At 38.4% G+C, this 26,799-nt stretch overlaps 1 protein-coding gene across 1 annotated transcript in view; it reads right to left on the bottom strand.

The window, feature by feature from the left end:
* cfap299 (cilia and flagella associated protein 299) overlaps nucleotides 1-26,799 on the bottom strand; it is a 63,950-nt gene that overhangs the window by 27,978 nt on the left and 9,173 nt on the right. The window contains exon 3 of the mRNA XM_046841899.1: nucleotides 8,688-8,778. Within this exon, the coding sequence (XP_046697855.1) occupies nucleotides 8,688-8,778 (91 nt within the window). The remainder of the gene's footprint in view (nucleotides 1-8,687; nucleotides 8,779-26,799) is intronic.

The following is a 26,799-nucleotide window of genomic DNA, read 5'->3' as shown; positions in this document are numbered from 1 at the left end:
TCAAAATAGATATAACTTTGCACAAAGGGCCAAATTATAGGAAGTCAATGGTTATGGTTATAACCAAGAAGTAGTTTTTGATCATATAAATCAATTAGATTTAATCAGCTTTAAAAGAAACTGAGTAACTCTTACCCATTTTCGTTTCTGCATATTTGACTTGAGACCACCTCGTGGAAACAAATAAGCTGCAGGAAAAAAGTTCGCTTCTGCTCTTGCATTGTTATGTCGAAATACCAGAAGAACAAGATGGATAAATATTTACTAAATATACATTTTTTTATTTTAGCACAGAACATTAACTTACCATCAGGTGCAATTGCACTTAGGCTAAAGCTAAGCCTGTGCTTATTCTACAGAAATGTGTTTATCGGTTCTGTCAGTTTGCAGTGACAAATACCAGGCCTTCCTCTGACTAAAAAGATGAGCAGATTTTGTTTGTCAGGAGGTGAAGCTAAACAAGATGAAGCAGTTTTACATCACAAACGCAGCAATATCAGCTCAGCCAGATGGTGGCTGGGTGCAGGAAGCTGATAAGGAGAGTGACGACATTTTAACTCTTAAGAACATGTGGAGGATAACGGCTGGTTTCACGACAATCTATCTGTAATTTATAATGAGATTCGTGTGCTAATTTGCCAAACACAGAGCAGACCCAGATAGCAAAAACATTTGAAAATAATTTTTTTACTGTTCCTCCCAGTGTCAAAATTTAATTCAAACAATGCCTTTCTTGGTTTAAGATGGTTACGGTTTAAGATGAATTCATAATGTATTCATTTAATCAGTTATGGATGAGTTATTATGGCTGTGCCACATTACACCACATTTACAACTTGTATGCAATCAATATTCAACCAGATCAAACCCTTGCACATTTCTCTGTAAACAGACCCAATTTGAATCAATGGATAACACGGCATGACACGTGGAATACCAAATTTACATAAATAGTAATGATTTGTGCGGAAGAAAAATCTATGTGCTGTGAATTCCTGAGATTTGAAGTAGAACTTCTCTTAGGGTAAAGTGATTAATTTAATACTATCTGACTTTCTTGCAAATGAATAAATCTTGAACTATGCACCTGTAATCATGCATTACAATCAGATGGAACTATGTGAGGAATTTGGCATGCCATATCCTTTTAAATCACAAGTTATACAGTGAGGTAAGTTTATTGGCGCATACATTAAACTATGACAATAATTCACCAGGAAGTGTCCATACACAGTTCACAATAATATTTTAGGCAAACGGATATGCATACCAAAGACATTCCTTGAGCTCGTCTAACAAGATTAAAAGTTCAAAGCCTCCAAGGTGTTAGAATAAAGCAGGAGAGAGAAAAGATATAAGGCGGTGAATAAGAGAGAGAGAGAGAGAGAGAGAGAGAGAGAGAGAGAGAGAGAGAGGGAGGGAAAAAAGATTCTCTCATAGAATACATGTTCAAACCTATGTGGGAGAAATGCTGTACAGTATTTACTCAGGTGGAATAATACACATCTAAGCAGGCCACTGTGTGGTGACAAAACAATGAGGATTCCAAAGAATGTGCTCCATGTGCTCCTAAGTCTGCTCGAGTGTAATTGCATTTCCCAGTTGGATAGTCAGCCTTGACCAACAACATGGATTCATGAGAGATCCAGCCGTAACTCTTTATTTACCACTTATATATTTTTTTTATTATATCACTTATAATAAAAATATATGTACTTCAGATTTATAAAATTAAGATGAATGCTCTTACCTAAATGTTTCAAATAACTAACGAAACTGTTGAGGAAGTAACTACTTCTGCTATCTTCAGATGAAATTCTAAAATCTAATATACTGCCAGCTTTGACATAAATGCCTGGAAATCGTATTGCTGGCTGTTATGGAGCAGGTGTACATTCCTTAGAAAGAAGAGCCAGAAATCCTTCAGAGAGCAGAGGTTAAACGGTTCCTTACACGTATATGAACACATGTTGTATGTCTTGCTGAAAAATGAGGCCTGTAGGTGGGAGTTGCTATCATAATATCTTGATGTCGGAAAGTGGATAAGACGGAATTCCATAGTCACAGTGAAAAAAACAGGTGCAGACTGAACCCATCAAGCCGACAAGGATAACAGGACCGAGAGTCTTTCATGATGCAGTTGGTATTTAAAAGGTGCAAACAGGCATCATCCTTAGATACTTTCATTTTTTGAAGTAAAGGTTTTTAGAGTTCAAAGCAAACATTCTGTTTTGTGAAAAAAAAAATCTGTTTATTCCAGACTTGTGAAAATTCCATATAAATCATTGCTTGGTGTATGACTGGTTGAAATCACATTATTGCAATAAATCAATTATACCAGATACTTATGACTCCCAGTTAATAAATATTTCGTTTTCTAAAAATATTTTGCAACCCCCTTTTGCAGAAAATTATTGTATAATAGTGTATATAGTGATTTAGTCACACTATATTGCCAAAAATATGTAGATACTTGACCATCACATTTATGTCTTCCCATTCCAGCTGAAACAGCATTTTGTAGAATTTAATAATCTAGCTTTGCACTAAATATTGGACAGTGGCTGTGGAGATTTATGTTCATTTAGCCATGAGACCATTATTGAGATCAGGTACTGATGTTTGGTGAGGAAGCTTGGGGTGCTGCCAATGTTGTAGTTCAGTGGGGTTCAGTGTCGGCCACTTTCATCTTTAAAAACAATGTTTTACTGGACCTGCTTTTAGTACAGGGGCATTGTCATGCAGGAGCAGGTCTGGGCACCTTAATTTTTGTGAAGGTAATTTTTAATGCCACAGCAAACATTAACATACTACATAATATTGTGCTTACAAATTTGTTAGGAATAGCCACTTTTGGGTACAGAGGTCAGACGTCCACATATTTTTGCCATATCTTGTGTATATCTTATAACTAAATGAAGAGAACTTTACTAATAATCACTTTTTATTTAATTAGAGTTTTTTTCTTGCAGGCAACGTCAAACAGTCCAAAACACCAATGTTTACTATCCTCAAATGTCCTTGCAGTATAATAAATGGGTGTGGCCATGAATATAATATACTCTTCCAATTAATCTTGCTTTAAATACACAAATGCCCAGAAGACTGGAGTCTTTTTTTTTTAAATCTTGACAAAGCTTGTTGGGAAGCTGTACGTCTTGCTGAGCAAATCCAGATAAGCCACATTTTACTTCTCTGCCTGAAAACGTGCAAAGTAAAAATAGATCAGACTATGCTCGATCCATTTTGATGGTTTTTAAAAAGGTCACAGCTGTCCTATTAAGCAGGATATCTTCCATGCTTTCACCATCCTTTTATCAATGTTCAAATCATACTGCAATGTCCAAATTCTGTCTGGCTTGATTTTTGTTGCTTTATTTAGCATAAATCATAGCCCAAGATCATGCAACTGCACCTTGCATCTATTACATCTGTTATACCGTTTATTTCATGGGTCACATTTGGTGGGTATGGTGCGGGAACCAAGCTTTTCATTAATGGCAGCTGCTTCTTCCAACTGGGGCCAATCATCTCAAATATCTTTGAGGAGAATAATGGAGAAATGGGATCTGCCTTCACTGTGCTTTAAAACATCAAACGTGTCATAACAGAGTGATAGTTGTAAAATTATTTTCAATTTCTTCCATAACGCATCTAAGCACCAGCAACAGGAAATGGTCTAAAAGCTCCCTGCATCCAAAAAATGCATCCAGAAGTTTTAAATGAGTTTAACCTGTGGTAATTTATTTATTTTCTCAAAGAATCAGGCTTCAGATGTGTAGATTGGGAACTATGTGTTTTAATTAAGATCTATCAATTTGTAATCATCATTGATCACTTCCAATGGAAAGTCAGGATAGAAATATTTCCCTGACATTTCCCTGTAAGGAACCCTGAGAAGACTTTATGGAAGTTTTGAAATATTCACATTTTTACACCTTTTACTAAAGGATATCTTTGTCCACTCTTTTAATGAAGATAAACTGTGGGGTCAAATACTTCAACCGACCCCCAGGCCTTTGTGTGGTTTTCAAGGCAGGGTCACATGATAGCTCTGTACGACTCTTTTTCGAAGGTGCTTTCACCTTTGGTCAAGTGCTTTGAAACCAACATGCTATTGTTATTTTACTGGCCATGACAAGGGACAAAGGGTCGACTGACCGACTCGCGCACTGACTGTAAACTGATCTGGCTGGGAATTCCACTCTCATTTCTATACTAAATGTGATCTTTGGACTGCATGACTGACCACCTTATTATCTATACATGATCAAGGCTTATCAATATTCACCATGCTGGGTCCACAAACCAAAGACAAACACCTGCTTTGTACAAGAAATCCTATTGGATATAATGGTAAAACTCTATTTATATTCAGTCAAAACCTTCATACAGAAATAATACATTTGTGGTGATACATTTGAAACAAATGTATTATACCAAAATCAACAAAACAAGTAAGGAAAGGCCTTTGTTAACAGTTCTCTAATGAAAAGGTAATCATATTAAATAAAAAACCTTTACCAGCCTATCTAACAATTACTATGGTAATATTTACTTTATGGGAACAATGTCTACAAACAATTAGAAAATTATTAGTAACTGCAAATGGACTTGCACTGTTCGATACCACATTATCAGCTCTAAGGTTATATAAGTCTTACCGTTCACTCAGCAAGAACAAAAAGCAACTTGAGGCACCACATAATTTGGCAAAATAACTGCAAGCTCTCTGGAAAAATATTCCTATTTCTTGAATTATTATTTCTTAGTTTTGGAAGTTTCCGGTCTTACCTGTCTTCACTGCAAAAAACAAAACAAACAAACAAATATTTAAAATAAAAGTCTTCATAACATTTGGTCAATCCTCAATGCACATCCTCAACACCAGCCACAATATGCAGGACAATGAGTGTTACTGTTATCAATCCTGACACAGTATTAAATTATAACATCCATATGTGCACAGTATTTATGTTGTGCTGACATTTTAAACATACATTTTTAGGAGCTTTGTGGGTTTTAAAACTGCTACGCATGGAATGTATGAATCTGGTGGTCCAGTAGGTGTAAAATTTGGACTGACAGAGAAGTGTTAATAAATTGATGTATCAGTGGGCTAAATTTGACCCTGACAAGCCATTTCTGACGAGGAATACTAAGTCATGAGATTAAATCTATTAAAGAAAAGATACAGATGAATCCTAAGACTTTGCTGGCAGAAAAAAACAGGGCACAAATGCTGACATCATCGTATCACTTGCTAAAAAGAGAGGAAAAAAAAAAACAAATAGGAGGGTGGCGTGCAGTGGAGGGTAAGGTGGGGGTTAGAACACCTTCGGTTTCAAATGCGTACCTCCCAAACAAAGGAGACCCTGAGGCACCTTAGCACAGGTGTGACCTGGATTTGATAAACTTAACTTCTTACCCAGAGTAAATAATGCCAAAGCTTCCCAGGTGCACCTTTTGTTTGTGTGTGACTTTTGGCAGCGGTGCGACTTTCGCAACAGGACCGGGGGAGGAGAAGCACAATACGTCCGAGCTCGAGGCTTTATGAGCTCAGCTGATGGCACAGATAACGTAAAAAAAAAAGACTTGGAAGGGCCGGGTCGTTCCCTTCAACACACCCTGTTCTAAAAGATGTTGGCAAAGACATTAAATGACACTAGCTTCTGTTGTTTAAACATTATTTGATGGGATCACTGTTTCAGGTCTTGCCTTTAGGCTAGACAAACAAATAGTTTTATTAATATTTTTAAACCTGTCAGCGGGTTATTAACAAAGCATTTATCTGACACAGTTCCATTATAACACAGCAGGGCTGCTCTCCAAATAACATAAAAAAAAATTAAATATAAATGCCGTGTGGTCTTGCTTTTAATTGCTGATTTAGCAGACTACACCATACATTACGCTCCTGCACTTATAAATGGAAAGGTTAATAATTCACAAAGCGTATTAGTAATAGAACTATGCTACAGTATGTGCTGAGAGAACATGTTTGATCAGGCAATCCCGAGGGCTCAGATAGGCTTCTTTACAGTATAGTTTACACTAGTGGGTGGTCTTAATATTCGAGATTAACCTTTTTTTTTTGTAATGTGATTCTTTTTTGTAATGTGATTCTGAGAGCAGTATTTTATCTGGTCTAAAAGAGGCATAATCCTCAGATCATGTCAAACTAGAAAGAATACCGACACAGAAAACGAGAGCAGTGGGGATAATTCAGGCTTTCTTCTACAATCATGTTTGACTAATCTGCTCAATTTAAGGCTTGCTGGTACGAGTATATTTATGTAAGTGTTTAATAAAACGTTTATAATTATATATATATATATATATATATATATATATATATATATATATATATATATATATATATATATATATATATATAAAATACAAAAAAATGACAATAAATAAAAATGACAATAAATAATGTGAAAGTATAGCAGACATTTATGTTGTCTATCTTTGGGTAAAAATTCTTATGCTGTGGTATAACATGCTCAAATGCTGGTTTGATTTTAAGCTGGGGTGGATGGGAGGGGGCTAAGAAAAAATAAACCTTTTTCCAAATGCAATTTTTCATCAGAGGAAACACTTTAGTTGAGGGACAAAATGCAAAAAGGGGTCATGGGGGTCATGCTGGCATAATATTGTTGGTAATACACAACAGTGTTTTGTTCTGATGTTTTTCTTCTCCTTATTTCTAAACACAGGAAACACTACAGACAGTCCTTGATTCACAGCTTTTTTTTTACCCAGCTACAGTGGTTTCTTTGAATATTTGCGTAAATGAAAAAGCTGTAACTGAGTCTTTTATACCAGCCTCAGTAACACCAGCTTATAATGCTAAATTGAGGTGCAGTATTGTTTACAGAATCAACATTTTGGGGAAAAAAAAATCTGCCCAGGGACTCGGTCTACACTTGCATGCCGTGCCACGTGATCTTATAATTGCAACTGCTAAGGGGTCATATACAATTTGCTGGGATATGTATACCTGTCTCCGGTTCATCATTTATTCATGTCTCTCGTGTTGCGCGGCTCTTGTTTCATTAAAAACATGTAATGTTGTCACTGGCTGATGCACATGACAAGTAGTGATGACAAACATGTAACCCCATGGAAGAGGTCAAAGAAACAAACAGGTCATTTTAGTCTTGAACTCGTGAAAAGCAAAGCTAATTCAGGAGTGTATAGACATGTTGGACGTTAAACAAACTGTGTCAAACACTTGCAGGAAAGTCATACCGAAGTGCTGTTGAATTCCCAAATCTGAAGCTGTCGATTACTTTTCTATAAGAGCATGGCACAGAGATCAATGCCAGGTCTGAATCACAGGTTTATACTAATACACTTGTCCTAGTATCATATCTGTATTAACAGCTCATTCACAAGGATTTCAAAGACTATTTAGGTTTCATCTAAGGCTAAGAGACAGGTTAAAAAAATCTTCAAAAGTAAAAACATGCAGGTTTCTCTGTAACATGACATACTGCCTATTGGTGCCTGATTAATATAACTTTTCCAAACTGTTGCCACAATGCTGGAGTCAATCAATTGTATAGGACGTCTTTAGATGTGCTATAATAACATTTTGCATTCACTTGAACTTGGAAACCCAAACCTGTTCCAGCATGGCAATGCCACTGTGCACAAAGTGAGCTCCTTGAAGATTTTGGTTTACATGCTTTGGAGAAGAGAAAGATCTTCAGTGGCCTGCTATAGAGCTCTGAACTCATCCCTACTGAACACCTTTGGGATAAGATGAAATGCTGACTGCACCCCAGGCCTCCTCACCTACATCAGTAACTGCCTTTCGTAATACCTTTGTGGCTGATAAACACAATTATCCATAAGCACACTCCAAAATCTAGTGGAACATCTTCCCAGAAAAGTGGAGAGAATTATAAGAGCAAATTGGGTCTAAATGTGTAATGCAATGCTCAAAAATCATATACCATACTTATGACCAGGTCACTCAATACTTTTGGCAATATAGCATGTGTGTGTGTGTATGTACACATACACATATATACATTTGTCAATACAATGAAAGAATATGCACCTGTGATAGAAATCACAAACAACACGGTAACTATGTAAACTATGATCAGTGGCTGGTTTACTGTTTCTTGAATGAAATAAATTGATAGCAAACTATATTAAATATTACTACTACAAATATGGTAGTAATCCTTTTTTTTTATTATGTAATTTTTGCATGAATTGTGGTGACTAAAATTAGCAGCGATTAAAAAAAAATTACAGGATACATTTTGACTAAGATATGAATATATAATTTGAAAATATTTTTTGTCATACTATTTTACAATTTTTTATAACCATGCATATTCTGTTGGGTTTGCACTATGTAATATCAATATGAACATAGTTATGAAAATGAAAAAAAGAATAATTTTAAACTAAATTTTATGTTCACCATGCATTTCTGTTAACCATGCACCATTTGTGTATGTGTGTGTGTACGTGTGTGCAAATGTGTGTGTGTGTGTGTGTGTGTGTGTGTGTGTGTGTGTGTGTGTGTGTGTGTGTGTGCATTCAGGCGTCCTCTGCTTAACACAGTGTAGATTTGTTCTACTCCCAGATGGAATTGGCTAAATATTTTGATGGGGGAATCCCGTTAGGTAGTGAATACAGTGCTGTAATAATGTACTCACATGATTTTTCCCACTGCGGTTGGCCTCTTCACGCTCGGCCAGGGCTCTCAGGAAGTTGTCTTTGAGTTCTTTTCCTGCACTTGCCAGGGTCCTGGAAAAGTCAACATTGAAAACATTTGAAATGTTCCTTTAAAAAGTTCTTTAATGCCTAAAATGTTCAACAGTTTTCTTTAATTAAACCCACCCCTCCTCCCCAACACACACACACACACACACACACACACACACACACACACACACACACACACACACACACACACACACAGTATATTTTTATTATAAGTTATTAAAGCACTCATTACATCAATTCACCTTTTTCTGAGGTAACCAAAGCTGACCAAATAGTAAACTCACTTCCAGAATAAAAGGAAGGACCCAGACGGGGGTGCTGAAATGAAAATTCACATAGATGCATGGCCTGAACCTGCAGCATAAAAGGTCTCATTTTTAAAATATATTAAGCCCCTAAGTACTTCAACATGGAACGGAAAAAATAAATGCAGCCAAACGGCATTAAATCACAACCATGTAACACACAAAATAAGGAGTGATTTATGAATTGCAAAATGTGCACAGTCCCAGTGAGTGATTTCAGTCCAATAACGGGATTTTAGAGGTAATTAATCACAGTGGGAAATGCTATTGCATGAATATTCTCTCCTGCAATCTGCCTCTATCTCACATTGAATGTTGCTTTTTTCAGCATGATTGGATTCCCTGCCATGGAAGCAAAGGTTTGGCATGCTTCAGGATCCGTGGCACCTGACAAAACGCTGGCACTCATCTTGCACCTTTCACAGTGTAGTACCAGCAATAGCGCCTTGTCATTCTCCAAACCTTCACTTTGCTCAACTTTCATAGCGTCTGCATTATGTCTGCAGAATCATCCTCTTGCCAGTAAACAGGTATTTGAGAACTTGCTCTGGTTTACGCACTGTTCTGTGAGGTGCACGGAGAGGTGAAAAGGGTAGCTTGGGTACAGCGTGACCGATCCTTACCTGCTTAATATATACAGTACAGATTATATTACCTCTCATGCTCTGTTTACAGCTTAGCTCTGCTCAACTGACCCAGGTCACCTCTTTCTCTCTCACTCTCTCTTTATTTTCTAGTTTTATAGTAACTTTGATAACGTTTCTCCCTTTATTAACATTTTCTCAAATGTAATTAATTTTTTTTTATGTTTATAACAGACATTTCAAAAAGCACAAAGTTTTAATGCTTAATTTAACATACTTTTAATAAGTTCAGCTATAATTAACATTTTTCCAAACTTAAAACACAGTGATATATGGTCTTTAGAGCAGGTCACATTGAAAGGTCTGTTTTTTCACATCAGCTGTTTTCCACTGACAGAAATAAAGGTTTAATGGGTTTGACCTATGCAAATAGGCGTGAAGTCAAAAGTCATGCACCTACACAGGTCAGACGCTTTAATATCCCTAATGGGCCTCTAAACCCTCTTACCTTTAAGTCATCATCAATTCTTGCCTAACTTAGGTCACAGACGGATACAGGTAGAAGACCTTTTGCAAACAGGCCTCTCCACTCAGAAAGGATTTAGCAGACCATGATGCGATTGGAGACTCTTCTGTTTATTTTGGATGATGAAAAGAAAGTGTGTGTGTCAGGGGCAGCTCTAAGTAAATGAAACACACACATGCCATTCGTTTTGCTCATCCTATATGGCTGCTTGTAGTACCTAATCTGCAGTTGTATGCCAAGTACTTAAAAATGAGCAAGGCCAAGCAACCTTGGTAGACTAACTAATTAATATTCTAATATATATATATATATATATATATATATATATATATATATATATATATATATATATATATATATACAGTGAGGAAAATAAGTATTTGAACACCCTGCTATTTTGCAAGTTCTCCCACTTAGAAATCATGGAGGGGTCTGAAATTGTCATCGTAGGTGCATGTCCACTGTGAGAGACATAATAAAAAATAAAAAAAATCCAGAAATCACAATATATGATTTTTAAACTATTTATTTGTATGATACATCTGCATTTGAACACCTGTCTATCAGCTAGAATTCTGACCCTAAAAGACCTGTTAGTCTGCATTTAAAATGTCCACCTCCACTACATTTATTATCCTAAATTAGATGCACCGGTTTGAGGTCGTTAGCTGCATAAAGACACCTGTCCACCCCATACAATCAGTAAGAATCCAACTACTAACATGGCCAAGACCAAAGAGCTGTCCAAAGACACTAGAGACAAAATTGTACACCTCCACAAGGCTGGAAAGGGCTACGGGGAAATTGCCAAGCAGCTTGTTGAAAAAAGGTCCACTGTTGGAGCAATCATTAGAAAATGGAAGAAGCTAAACATGACTGTGAATCTCTCTCGGACTGGGGCTCCATGCAAGATCTCACCTCGTGGGGTCTCAATGATTCTAAGGAAGGTGAGAAATCAGCCCAGAACTACACGGGAGGAGCTGGTCAATGACCTGAAAAGAGCTGGGACCACCGTTTCCAAGGTTACTGTTGGTAATACACTAAGACGTCATGGTTTGAAATCATGCATGGCACGGAAAGTTCCCCTGCTTAAACCAGCACATGTCCAGGCACGTCTTAAGTTTGCCAATGACCATTTGGATGATCCAGAGGAGTCATGGGAGAAAGTCATGTGGTAAGATGAGACCAAAATAGAACTTTTGGATCATAATTCCACTAAACGTGTTTGGAGGAAGAAGAATGATGAGTACCATCCCAAGAACACCATCCCTACTGTGAAGCTTGGGGGTGGTAGCATCATGCTTTGGGGTGTTTTTCTGCACATGGGACAGGGTGACTGCACTGTATTAAGGAGAGGATGACCGAGGCCATGTATTGCGAGATTTTGGGGAACAACCTCCTTCCCTCATTTAGAGCATTGAAGATGGGTCGAGGCTGGGTCTTCCAACATGACAATGACCCGAAACACACAGCCAGGATAACCAAGGAGGACGTGGTCTAGCCAGTCTCCAGACCTAAACCTAATAGAGAATCTTTGGAGGGAGCTCAAACTCCGTGTTTCTCAGCGACAGGCCAGAAACCTGACTGATCTAGAGAAGATCTGTGTGGAGGAGGCCAAAATCCCTCCTGCAGTGTGTGCAAACCTGGTGAAAAACTACAGGAAACGTTTGACCTCTGTAATTGCAAACAATGGCTACTGTACCAAATATTAACATTGGCTTTCTCAGGTGTTCAAATACTTATTTGCAGCGGTATGATACAAATAAATAGTTTAAAAATCATATATTGTGATTTCTGGATTTTTTTTTTTTAGATTATGTCTCTCACAGTGGACATGCACCTACGATGACAATTTCAGACCCCTCCATGATTTCTAAGTGGGAGAACTTGAAAAATAGCAGGGTGTTCAAATACTTATTTTCCTCACTGTATATATACATACACACACACACACACACACACACACACACACACACACACACACACACACACACACAAAGTTTGTTGTAAATATTTTAAGTAAAGGTTAACAATATCTTTATAAGTTTAACAAATGATTTAACTGTTATTAAGTAAGGAATAAAACCCTGGAGATTTGCTTTCACTGGGAATAAATCATTAATGGGTTAACAATCCTGAACATGTTTTGACTTATACTTTACTACAGCAATTTACTCCATTTATTAACTACAAATATTATCCTTTTTTTTTCAATTCCATTTGATAGATCACCAGCATTCTTGTTATTACTTATACTAATACTCATACTGTAGTAGCTATAAAAAGTTGCAGTTTACACTTTCATACAATTATATTTTTGTCTAAACCACAGTTTTATGAGAAGAAGAAGTCACAAACAGAATCCTGGCTAGGAAGATTTTAAGCTGCAAATTGTACGATTCAATTTATTTTAAAAATTCAGCTCAGTTTCTGTGTATAAGAAAAACATTTCTTAATATGGGATAAGTACATAATATGCAGAAGAATAAGTATTTTTCTTCTAAAAGGAAAACCAATTCTACTCTTAAACACTTACAATGCCATGTTTAAACACTTTTAATGGCTTATAATGCTTTAAATATATAGCTTCCGCATGAGTATAGCAAACACAATATACAGAAAGAAGATTTCGGTGTTGACAGCAACAGACCTACAAAAGGCCTAAAGCAGTAATTATGTCTTTCTGTATATAATGCTTGTTCTTTTTAACAGTTTTTAGTGATAATGGTCAAAATAGTCTTGTTTCTGTTCTGGGAAAATTCTTGCTCCAAACGATGTCCATTATTTTAAAATCATTACCAGCAGTTCTATCAAAGCACCACCCTTGTAATAATAACTATTGAATGCAATTTCCTATATAACTTTGCGTTTACTAAGCATTTTCTTTCTCTGTTTTTGTGATAACTAAACATTTGGCACAACATAAGGTTGAAATGTTCTGTTTGTCTGATGAATACTTGTAGAGACGTCAGATAACAAAGTGCCACACATCATTAAAGAATCACATTAGACAAGTGCTGCATGGACACTACCCTGAAAGTGATTGCTACATTTGGACACCCCTAATGCAGGTGTGCAAGACTTTTCCAAACTAAAATAATGTTCAAAGGTGGAATACTGGAACAATTTCACAAAAAAAAAAAAGCAAAAACATCAATATAATTTGATATAAGTAGTCACAAGACATTGTTAGCTAGATGATACCAAAATATTGCCAAAGGTGAGCTGTGAGCTAAAATAAATGATGAATTTGAGGAAAAATGTTAAATTAATTCACATCACATGATTAAAACATAAAATAATTAGCATGCATTACTCATTCTATTTTATCACCACCTACTAAACTCTCCTCCAATTGGCCAAAAAATGTTGATTAATTTTCTATTACAGCAGCTCTGGCAGCAGTGCCAACTGTAATTCATATAAATTGGCTACAGAATATTACTGCACTTGTTCAAATGTATAATAATTTCTTCAGTAATAACTTGCACTAGTACCTGAATGGTGGACACTTCATACAGTAAAATATATGCACGTAATTATTGTTTAATGTTTTTTTTTTATAAGGAGATATTAAGTGATATTATAATGAGTCTCCATTGTAAGAGTGTTTTAACATGCTTGTATAATTATGGAGTTAAAACATAAGTGATAACAAATGTTTTTGCATATGTTCCATAACATTGTAGATAAACATAAAATGATTAAATGTACAGTGCCTGTCAAAAGTTTAAAAACATCTAGGCTTTTACATTTCTGAGAGACACATGCATGCATTTGTTCATATGCAAAAAAAACCCTAATGTAATTTCCAGACTATTAAGCGCACCCATATATAAGCTGCACCCACTGAATTTGACAAATATTTTTATTTTGAACATAAATAAGCCTACACTGAAACTAATGAACTTTACACAGGCTTTAACGAAAGACAGTGTCTGTTACACGGTGTAACGGGTGAAATATGTTGCGCTTCCTTTAAGAGCAGAGCGGTATTTTGGGAATAGCCTGCCACCACATTTTTCCGCTATTACTGCATGTGTGCAAGACCGAGGAATATGTCCTTATTATTTTCTGATGCTCATTTCTAAGTTTCTTTAACTAACCCATAACGCTGTTGCCAAGAAAAATAAAAAAAAGCACGAGTTTTGGAAACCTGCCTGTGCTCATATGATTTCTGTTGTAACTGGAGTTAGCGAGCTCTCCCATGACCCAGACTCAACGCGTTACAACGGCTTGTATCTAAACAGTAGCCTACTAAGTAAGTCATTGTTCACTGTCTTCCTCCTTCCGTGGAAGTTTTTTCTCCCGATGCCGTGCAGATCAGAACACAGGTGAGGTGCGTCTTTTTTTTCCGGAAACCCAGGAAAATTCCATGATATAGCCGCTTCGTTGTTTAAGCCACGGGGTTCAAAATGTAGGAAAAAAGTAGCGGCTTATAGTCCAAAAAATACGGTAAGTACTTTACAGGTTCACTTTGAAGGTTTACATTGACCAAACAAATATATAAAGTACAAAAGCTAAACATTATTTTCATATAAAAAAATATAATACTTCCTTAGCATTATTAACAGCTTTACACACTGTTGGTATTTGGACAGTTTTATCTCCAAACATTCAGCTAAAATACTTTGCTTTGCCTCTTGAAAACCTTGCCAAAGTGTCTTCGATAGTTGGATATTTCCTTCTGACCTTAAGATCAGTTCATTCCAGAGCAGTTCAATAGGATTTAGGCGCGGCGACTGGGCAGGTCATTCTATGATAGATAACACTTGAGCTGACTGTTTGCTCAGTAAATAAAGCTTACAGTGCTTGGATGTGTGCCTAGTGTCATTGTCTTGTATGGAGTGAAAGTATGGACTGGTAGCTATGTTGGTTCAGTATAATAAGTATCCAACATTCCCGGCTCCAAAACAATTTGAAACCATTAAGTTCTTACCTCTATGTTTGTCTGTAGGTGTGAAACAAGTCTGCTAACATCTTCCCTTTATTCATCTTAAATAAGTACCAGCTTCTATTAGAGCTAAAATTGCCAAATTTGGACTCATCCAATTCTTCAGTTTTTTTCCTTTTACAGAGTTTGTTGCATTTAAACAAAAATTATAAAAGTTCATAGTTTTTGGAAAATAATCAAACTCTTGAAATGATTTACATTTACATTTGGGTAAGTGGTAACTTGGTAGTTAAGACATTGGACTTTAGATCAGAATGTTGTGAGTTCGATTCCCCCAGTCACTGCTGGGCCCTTGATCAAGGTCCATAACGCTCAACTGCTCAGTAGTATAAATAATCTAATCGTAAGACTGTAAGTTGCTCTGAATAAGGACTTCTGCCAAATGCCATAAATGTTAATATTTGATATATGTTTAATCTCAATTGCAAAGTATGAATTACATAGGAAAAGGTCATGCATATGATAATCAGCATGAGTGGTTAAAACATTTCCTAAAAGCAAGAAAAACACTACAGGAATCACTGTGAGAATTATAGGTTAAGCTGGTATCTTACTTTTACTTGTGATGAAACTAAATAATCTAACATTTGTGCAGTGTTTGGATTCCTGGGCAAGTGTCAAACAGATGTGCCTTAATTACAATTTTACATAGCAAATTGGAAAGTACACATGTATCCACTTGCCAGATGCCGCAAACATATTCAGCGGGTGGGAGGAAAGCTTCTGAGAAAACATTATTTCAGTCCAACAAAATCGACCACACTGCTCCTAATATCCGGCATACCTTTAAAGCTCGTTACTTTCTGGCACCTATATGTGGTGAAGATGGAGACCAAGATATCTGTTTGCTCTTCTGTGTTTGATTATGATTCCTTTCACCAACAATAACATTTTTTTTATTTGAGTTTAGAGAACTTCAGTAGGGAAACTGCAACATATAGGATTTTACAGAATAATAAAAATATAGGCAAACATATATTTTTATATAGCTTTAATATAGCAAGAAGAAGGACTCCTAGGAGTACAGGTCTGGGGGAAATGGTTTGTCTTGGACTGTGCTACGTGGTCATGTGGTCTCAGAGCATCTGAATCAGTCACTATTTTTATAGGGCTATGATAAATGGTCCTTAGAGGACAAGCCTAAGTGGCCTTGAAATATGGTGTTGATGCACACCATGGGCCTTGTTTTTTACATCCAGTTTGAGGGTGTTTTGGATATAAGACATAGTGGATAAAAGATTGCTTGATGTCAAATCAAAGATTAAGTGTACAATGGGTGTATGTGTATGTCCTTGTTCTAAAATGTGCAAGATTCACACAAATTAAATATGGCCTATTAAGTTTTATACATCACTTCTTTTCTTATTTTTTTCCTGAATGATCTGTTAACTGTACCTTCTGAATTCTTGACCCTGTTTACATAGTCACTTTTTAAAACAAGTATTCATAAAGGAAGTAATTACTCTCAGTTATGTGTAATAAAATAAATTCTTCCTCCTAATAGACTGCAGATGGTCATTATGCTTTATTTATAACTCCCCGATGTAATTATCACAATAATAAAGGTAAGACTAAACTGTACATTACTGGTGTATGGAATAGTCCAAGAAATGTAAAATGACATGAAGAGAGAGAAACCATAAGGTCTCATACGACAAATGTCACTGTAATTCTGAATGAATAGATGCTTTTCATTCCTGCAAAGTGAAAGGTTCCAGCTGTAAACCAACTCCAATAGTGTGTGTTACACTTTAATATCAGTATCCAACCCCTGTCATGAAATATATTGGTCCTGTCAAAAGTCCTTAGCTCAAACAGTCGGTGTTCCAGATGTTTTGAATTCCAAAATTGTTGTGAGGAAAACGCTTTGTTTTCACACACAAGAGTGAGATGTCTCAGATGTACTATTTTTGAATAATGTAACTTTTTGATACAGTCATGCACAAAACATTCTGGACAGATGTTGGCCACATTTTTATTTTTAAGTATGAGTATATCATTTATTAGTGTAGTAATGGCTGTGTAGAACTAGACACAGAAAATCACAATCCCCTCCCTTTGAGATGAATGGAGCTGCCAACCCATAAACATGTACAAGTACATATTTACAGTACATTCTCAGATTGCAGGAACACAATCTAAACATACAGTATATAAAACAGCTTAACTCTTACAGTTATCCAACAGCAGGCTTAGAGAAAAACTTTAGACAGTGAAACTTGGACAGATTCAGGGAAAAAACAAGTGTAAAGTGAACAATGAAAATTTGTTTAACCAAAATGTCCCCATTTAAACAATTAACAATTAAATTGATATTAAATACTGGAAACATAGACTATTGGGACAAACACAAGATCTTTTCAATCACCAATTAACGTTGTCTTGTTAGTCTGATGTATCCTCATTTGTTTGTGTCTCTTTGTGTTATTGCATATTTCAGCCAAGCCTTCTTAGTTTCCTGTTCTCCTTGTTATTCTTCTGGTTTTTAGTTATCTCTTGTACTTCTCTAGTTACTTCCAGTTCCCTATTTTTACCTTTACCAGTTACAGTTATACTTTCAGTGCCTGTGTACTTTTTTACAACTTCATAAAGTTTTGTTGCCAGTAAAATTTAAAATCAATCATTAAATTCCTACTCGATACTCATACACTGTAGTAATATTGCACAGACTCTCCTCTTTTTTACCCCCTTGCATGTTAAAATAAACTTAAAATTGAGAGAGGAATGTAATTTATACCCTTCTCTGGCCAATGCTCATAATGGAAGTCTTAGAGGAATCGCATAGTGGTGAAAGTGCAGGGGCAGCACATATTTGAAGACTGGGAACCTACTTCATCTTCAGCGCAAGTTGCTAGGTCATGGAGGCCAAGGCCCCAATGTAAACACAGGTGCTGAGGAGGTGCGTAAATGGGGTTACCCCCATCCAGTAGCAAGAGAAAAATCACGCTATGAGAGCATAAAACAACCTACTAAGTTACACAGAAACATTTCATCCTTTTCCTTTTCAAAATTAACTAACCTTTATTGAGGATCATCTGTGAGGATTAAACAGGACCCAGCTATTACACAGTGGTAGAAGACAGTGCTCAAATAAACAGATAATGATGTCAGTAAACTCACATGCTGACTTACAGTTTAATTATAATAATAAGAAAAGAACAGAATACTTTGGGAAATTTAACTTCATCTGTGAAAGAAATGTAAAGGATAAAATATTCTAAAATAATTACAAGAGTTTTAAAACAGAAAAAATTGCCACTTATAATAATGTAATTCAGTATCCTGACAAATGTTTGATGCCACAGTGCCAGGTGGTGATAACTGTCAAGTGATAAAGAAGAGCTAGCTAATAAAATACAAATTTCTTATAGAAAATAGAAAGGTTCAAAACACTTACAAAAATGCAAATATTAGAAGCAAATCGAAACCCACAACAAATCCAACCTCACCAGCTTTGAACATTTTTCAGCAGGATCATTATCTAGCTAGTTTTCTATAGTTCTGACCCACACATCCAAGATGAATACAGTTAATGTAACTGCAAATTGTGTTGACACGTTTACAGCTACATTAAAATGTAAAAAATTGCAATGAAATAAATAAAATGGGCAAGAATTAAATACTGACGTTCCATCAAAACTTTTTTTAGTCCTCCTGTGCCACCATCAAAAGTCACGAAAGTACATAATTATATATAATATTTTACCATCTAGTAAAGAAAAAAAAACAATATTTGATTATAGAAAAATTTAGCCCTATGTCAAATCTAACTGACAAACCATAATTTAAAGTTCATAGGCAAAAAATATTCTTTTTTTAACCTAGGGAATTTCTCACCTATCAGATTTTCTCAAATTATGATGGTAAGTACAACAGCTCACAACCCACAATGCCACCCACAAGCCACAGCAAAGTTTTTGCAGTTAAGTTGGTTCATTGTCCACTCTCTTTCTCAATGCTTGAAATCAGGCAAACACCACTTCAATAAAGATGTTTTGATGGGCAAGTGTGATTACCGTGTTCCCTTTCAGGAACTTGAGCTGCATCGAAATGCTTTGGAAACGCACCCAAGTGTTCACGCTCTGAAATAATGTGTGTAATCAGTCAAAAATTGGATGCTGACTGTCACTGGCGGGGTGACGTCATGACCAGGAAGTATAAAACGCATATGGAGTGAGGCAGTGCCAGCTTCTGTTTGTTCATGAAGTGCTCTGTGTGTGTTGTCTGTCATATTGTTTATCAAAAGTAAAAAAAAAGAAAAGAAAATGAAAACAAGCAAGAAAGTGAAGCACACTTTCCGGCTGTGTGGCTTGTGTGTGGCTTGCTTGTGAGCGGAGCATGCTAAGTCAGTTCTAGAGGAAGCCGACTGCGCTTACTGTGCTCACGTCTTTGCGCTCGCTCCACTCCCACTGGGCACTATTTGAGGAGGGTGCCCTTGCTTCTCGCAGTTCTGGCCCCACTTTTGCCGAGATAGAGCATCGTGCCAGCTCCTGGGGTTCGCAGCTGCACCTTGCAGAGGGTTTCGAGACGGGCTTGTCCCTATCTCCAAACTCACCTGCTCGGTCCAGCGCTCGTCGGCTTCGGAAGCCTGCCTTTTGGCGGATTCTTCCCTTTGTGATGAGCACATGCAGCTCTGCCTCTCTTCCTCCAAGAAGGGGGGGTGAGGGTCGGGCGCTCTCTGTGATATAGCTTGATATAACTTGGCCGACTCATGAGCGGAAAGTGCTTTCATCCAGTAAATTAGATGAGCGCTCTGACACGTCCAACGTCCACATCAAGCTCTTCCTTTTTTTCCTGACCTGCACACCCCCAGTTCCACTGTGTATTCTCACATTATGGGGTGGAAAGAACATGGGTATGAGGCGATGCCACGGGTTAAAGAGACGCTTGCCCAGGATTGCCTCTTCCCTTAAGACCCTGACACTACCGCCGAAGCCTCTACTATGCAATACATCGGCACTCGTAGTTAAAGCCTATGCTTCGGCAGGTCAAGCCGCTGTGTCCCTGCACACCATGGTGGTGCAACAGGCATATCAGGCTGACCTGCTGCATGAGTTGAATGTGGGAGGTGCCCTGGGCAGCCATTTTGATGAGCTTTGCCACACGGTGGATCTGGCTCTCAGACTGCTCGGGCCATTGGTCGGTCTATGACTGCTCTGTTGTCCACAGAAAGGCACCTGTGGCTCACTCTGTCAGAGATGTCTGATAGAGACAGGGCTGTACTGCTGGATGCCCCGCTAACCTGTTCTAGCCTCTGTTAGTTTAGTGGTTGAAAGGTTTCAGGAGAATAAGAAACAGGCGGTGGCGTTCAACGGTACCTCCAATGCTGCTCACATGGGGCTGCTCGGCGGGCACAGCCCCAACCACAACCCTCCACCTTCCACCAGGAAGTACAGAAAGCCTTGTTAGGTGATAGATCAGAGGACTGTTATCTTCAACAGGACCTTCTGGGGATCCAGCCATTAAGGGGTGCGCCGCACCGCTGTATCCATTGCCCGCCCTGTCCCAGGCACCTCCAGGGACCTGGTACATTAACCATGTAGCACTCGGTGCTTCAGGGCATGGCCGCCTTACTCAAGGCCCCTAGAGTCGATTCAGGGCATTGCCCCGGCTCTAGGCACACCGGAGGTCAGTCTCGAGAGACTAATACCCTTGAGGCACTTTCTGGCAGCTTGGAAAGCTCTTTCAGATGTGTCTCAGTGGGTCCTGCACACTGTGGAGCAAGGCTACTCGATTCAGATCGGGTCTCCTCTGCCCCGTTTTCACAGGATTCTTCCCACCCTGGTGGAAAGCCAGCAGTCTCTGGTCATGGAACAGTAAGTAAACACTCTCCTGAGAAAGGAGGCTATCGAGGTGGTCCCTCCATCACAACGAGAGTCTGGGTTCTACAGCCTCTACTTCATAGTTCCAAAAAAGGACGGAGGGTTGTGTCCTATCTTAGATCTACGTCAGCTGAACCACTCTCTCATGAGACTCATGATTTAAGATGCTGACCCTCAAGCTGGCCATGCTTCAAATCAGATCCAAGGACTGGTCAGGGTAGATCTAAAATATGTGTACTTTCATGTATTCATCCTACCTTCTCACAGGAAGTTCTGAGGTTCGCTTTCGGGACCAAAGCTTAGGAATATCGGGTTCTTCCATCTGGCCTTGCCCTCTTGCCCCATACCGTCATAAAATGTGAGGATGCAGCACTGGTTCCCCTGAGGTCTCAGGGCATCCGCATCAACTACATCGACGATTGGTTAATCTTAGCTCAATCAGAGCAGTTGGCTCCCTGGCATCAAGATTCGTTCTCGCCCACAAGAAGGTGTTGGGGTTTTGGCTGAATGCCAGGAAGAGTGTGCTTTCTCCATTACAGAGAACCACCTATCTCGGTGTCATATGGGATTCGACTACTTTGCGCGTGCAGCTTTCCACTGCCCGCATCCTTATGGCCGTCAGGAAGGTCAGAGAAGGGCAGCCTCTCACTGTCAAGCAGTTTCAGAAACTGCTAGGGCTTATGGCAGCTGCGTCCAGTGTATTTTCCACTTGGTCTGCTGTACATGAGACCCCTCGGCTTAGGGCCCGTGGGTTCTCATGGAGGGGCGATTGGCTATGTGCCTTTGATGTCTGGAGAGATCCCAGGTTCCTATCTATAGGCCCCATGCTGGGAGTCCCCGGTCGTAGCTTAACGCTAAAAGCGTCTCTCACAGGGTGGGGAGCAATCATGAGTGGTCCTGCTGCCCGAGGTCTGTGGGAAGGGCCCCATCTACGTTGGCACATTAACTGCCAATGCTTCTATCAGTGACGCATTTCCTCCCACACCTCAAAGGTCACGACATGTTGGTCTGTACAGACAACACTGTGGTGGTCTCCTACATCAAACATCAGAGAGGACTGCGTTCATGCCCACTGTGCAGGCTGGCACACCAGATCCTTCTTTGGGCCCAGGAAAAACTCCTCTCATTGAGAGCAGTTCACATCCCGGGTCGGTTGAACGAGGCAGCAAACAGCCTGTCGAGGCAAGGTTTGAAACCTGGGGAGTGGAAGAGCAGGTTTGGTAGAAAATTCGGAAAAGCTGAGGTGGATCTAATCGCATCTCGAGAGGTGATAGAGACCATTCTTCACTCCAGAGCTCCCTCCATGAGAAGGTCATATGCCGCCAGGTGGCATCTGTTCTGCTCGTGGTGTGAGCACCACCAGCTGGATCCAGTACTGCCCGGTTGACTCAGTGCTGAATTTCCTCTAGGGACAGTTCGCCAAGGGGTTGGCTCTGTCCACCCTGAAAGTCTATGCGGCCGCCATTTCTACTTATCATGCTCCCTTAGCCGGGCAATCTCTGGGCAGAAACCCTATGGTAACGTGTTTTTTCTTTACGGCACCTGGAGGCTGAGGCCCCCGGTACGACCTAGAGTGCCTGCGTGCGTCAATTTGGGTGCTCTGTCTGAGCCCCCCTTCGAGCCACTAGCAGAGGCATCTTGGAGGCACCTTTCCATTAAGACCGCATTCTTGTTAGGCCATCAACAGAGTAGGGGACTTGCAGGCCCTTTCTGTGGCCCCCTCCTTCCTGGAGTTTACCCCAGGTATGGCTAGTGCCTTCCTTAACCCCCATACAGGTTACATCCCCAAGGTGCTCTCGGTCGTCCCATGACCCCTAAGTTTACAGGCATACTATCCTCCTCCGTTCCAGGTCCCAGACCAGGAAAAAATTACCCAGCAAATTACCCAGCAACACCCACATCCACAGGACGAGTCCTTGGAGGAAGACCGATCAGCTGCTTGTCTGCTATGGCTCTCCCAAGAGAGGCCTCCCTGCTAATAAGCAGACTCTGTGCAGGTGGACTGTTGATGCCATCACATCATCTTGTGAGTCCTCTGGTCTTCCCACTCCTTTCGGAGTCAGAGCTCACTCCACCCGGAGTGTGGCTGCCTCTAATGCTGCCGGTTGGTCCACCCAGCTAACCTTTGTGCGGTTCTATATTCTGGTCCCTCTGTCCTCCTCTAGCTGTGTTTGACAGATACACACTAGAGTCTGGCATGATTGAAGACTCGTTCCCAAAGAGTTTCGATGCAGCTTGAGATCCTGAAAGGAAATATCTCTAGGTTACGTATGTAACCCTAGTTCTCTGAGGGAACGAGATGCTGCGTATCCATGCCACACCTCCCACAATGCGTCATTGCAGCGCTTCCTTCTCCTTACAGAAGCTAACGCTGCCTCACTCCATATGCATTGTATACTTCCTGGTTGTGACGTCACCCCACCAGTGACGGCCAGCATCCAATTTTTGACTGATTACACACATTAATTCAAAGCATGAACATTCGGGTGCGTTCCCAAAGTGTTTTGACGCAGTGTCTCGTTTCCTCAGGGAACAAGGGTTACATACGTATCCTAGAGACGTTCACACCTGCCTAAAAAATAAACACACAATAAACTCCTAAACACACACAGGAGTTTAACATACTGGACTAAATAATGCGTAAAAGTGACAGAGTATTTTTGCTCCCATAAATAAATAATATCATTCATTATTATTATTATTGTGTTTTTTTCAATCTGCATGGAGGTCACTTTGTATGTGTGTATTTTTGTTTACCTTTTGTTGACTAATTCTATGTTTTTGTGTGTGTGTGTGTGTGTGTGTGTGTGTGTGTGTGTGTGTGTGTGTGTGTGTGTGTTTTATGCATCCATCAGGTTAAGAAAAGTGTTATACAAATGAAAGACATTATATATGTCAAATATAGGGGTGTAACGGTACACGTATTAGTACAAGGCTTTCATTTTGATGCACATTTCTATCGAATGCAATTCTTTTTACATGCGGTTAAAATAGAATAAATAAACATATTAAGTGGTGGACTGCAAGTTTGTTTAGTTTCCGCCTTGCACTTTTGTGTAGTGTCACTGTATTTTTGTTATTATTATTAAACTTAAAAACATACATAACAATGCCAGGGGAATAAAAATAGACTAGAGTTAGTGCAGTGTCACTGTGGCAACAGGAAATAAAATTTGTAGTGCGCATGCGCAAATTCGCTGCCACTTCCTGCCATTGGTAACACTATTGATATGGATTCTTTAGCGTTTGCTTCAACAATTTCTCTTAAGAAAAGAAAATCCTGACAATTCCACATATTGAGAGAGTAAATGAATGAAGGATAGGAGGAATAAAAACATTTGTTAAAGTATGCTGAAATAAATAGAACAGTTAACAAGAATATATCTTTAGAAAATGTAATATTAAATGTAAAACACACACACACACACACACACACACACACACACTTATATGCACATATGTATTAACCTAATATGGCCTAACAAATGAAATGTAAACTATTTAATTAAATTGTTCCATTTATTTAATCAACTGAATTTGTGCCAATTTGATCAATCATTTCAATCAATATAATAGAAAGTGTATTGCATTAATTTGATTTGTTTTTAGAAATAAATATTATTTTATATATTATTTAATAAATCAGGTATCTTAGTAAAAATTGTTTTAACATTGTAATCTGTTGATGTTCACAAATGTCAATAATAATAAGCTGTGTTAATAAAAATTTACAAGCAATTTTATGTTTTGTATGTCTTCTCTCTAACTGTACCAAAAAATTAACCAAACTGCGACTTAAAAACATACCGAAACACAACTTTTGTGTATCTTTACACTCCTAGTAAAACATTAGCATGCATGCATCTGATTATGGCTGACTTTGTGCTATTAGACTAATGACATCAAAACTGAATCAATCGAATAGGGCAACACAAATATGAACTTACCATGATGGCACAGCATTACAGGTTTGCATTACTTCCTATTGTAAATTCACATACTTGACTTATTGAAAATACTCTACATGTGGCAATCCTAAAACTGAAACTTGATCGAAATAAGGCTATGTCCTAATACGGACCCTCCACAGAGTAATACAGTCTCTGCTGGGGGTAAAGGGCTTGTCAATGGAACCAGAAGATCTATGAACTATCTCTGAATGTGTTTACAGCAATATAAACAACACTTTAACATGCGGGGATGCTTACGGGCAAGGCAATTTCATGGGACCTTTTTCCTCCTGTAATAATCTTTCAAACAATTTATTCAGCAAATGCTTTGGCATCCCTAATATGTTCCATTCAGCTGCATGCTGGCAGATGCATCAAAAACACTTTGGCTGGATGACTCCATTTATTACAATCTGGTCTAACAGTTCATGTAAGTAAAGAGCTGGCAAGAGCCAAGATGTGCAAACAATCTACAAAAATTTTAATGATTAATACATGGAAGTGATATAAAAGACATTAAAAAAAATTGTAAAAAATCATATGGTGGCAGAAATGCTAACAGTTAGGTGAAGACTGTAGTTGAAGCTCTTATATTTTCCTCAAATGCATTTATGATACATTGTAAAGTATATTTATAGCCATAAACATATAATATTATTGTATAATATAAATGTATTATTTTGTGTGTTGAGATGACTGATGATGCTCACATCGTGCCCCCCCACTTCTCTCGCTCTCTCATTCTTGCACAGGATAAACAGGATTTGGAGAGAGCTGCTTGCTTTGGACAGATGACCACTTGCATGAGAAGGCCAAAGTTCCTCATAAATCCTCCTACCTCAAGCAGATGTTTAAACTGAATTTTACATTCGACCTTCTTCCACGTGGACTTTTTCCTTTAATATTATGCTAACTGCAAATGATTTGAGAGTGGCCAAATCAGTGCTCTCCTATAAATTATTATACTGTAAATGGTAAAGAAATCCTTGAAAACTAAGAAATCACAAAGCAACCATATTTAAGAAATCTTAAGGGCCTGAGAGACTGAAGCCCAGCAAAATAAGCACAATTTTATCAAGTGCATGACAAAAGGTGTTTCCTGTGGCGCTCCCCTAACTTTGCACTGACCAGCATGTTCAATAATGATTTATCATTGAGCAGTGCTCAAGCTCAAATTTACTATCTGTTTGTACAGCTGGGAGGAGAGGCAGTGTTTAACGCCTGGAATATAATAAAAGAAATTCAATACAGCGCACTGCCCTGACCACTAACTCTCTGCTATTCTATCACCTACGTCAAATAAATTCGATACTTACCAAATCCTAATTATCATTAAACACCACTGTCTCGTCTTCCACCCTGAAATTTCTTAGGGCAAATCATTTCAACCATTATTGATGAAATGTCTTTTAAATCCCTTAGTTGGAAAATGTTTGACATTCATCATAAAATCGTGGCTTCGCCCACAATTTGCAAACAAATTACTTACCCTAAAAAAAAAAAAAAAAAGGATTCCCTGAAGACATTTGACGTATTTGAGGGAGCGGCAGATGTGTGAAGACTTTTTTTGGGTTACATTCTATGAGAATAAAATGTAGCTCTCAATAGCTAGGCAGATGGCAACTTTTAATAATACAGTGATTTCTAAAAAAAAAAATCAGCACTTACAGTACTTGGAATATTTTTCCTGAGGGTACTTGGGTGAAAAGAATCTTATGGAAAATATTATTTTGGTCTGTTGAACGTCAAGGGAAATTCCACACAGCATGACAATTTACTTAACTCTCTTTTTTTGGAACTCCTCTGTCACCTTTGATTAAATTGAGCCAAATGTATCAATTACACAAGTACTCGCTGTTCCACCCTCATTACTAACTCTTCATGTATGTGTTAGAATGTAG

The sequence above is a fragment of the Silurus meridionalis genome, chromosome 27 (assembly GCF_014805685.1).
Source record: "Silurus meridionalis isolate SWU-2019-XX chromosome 27, ASM1480568v1, whole genome shotgun sequence".
Lineage (NCBI taxonomy): Eukaryota > Metazoa > Chordata > Actinopteri > Siluriformes > Siluridae > Silurus > Silurus meridionalis.
This window is presented reverse-complemented; position numbering and strand designations above follow the sequence as displayed.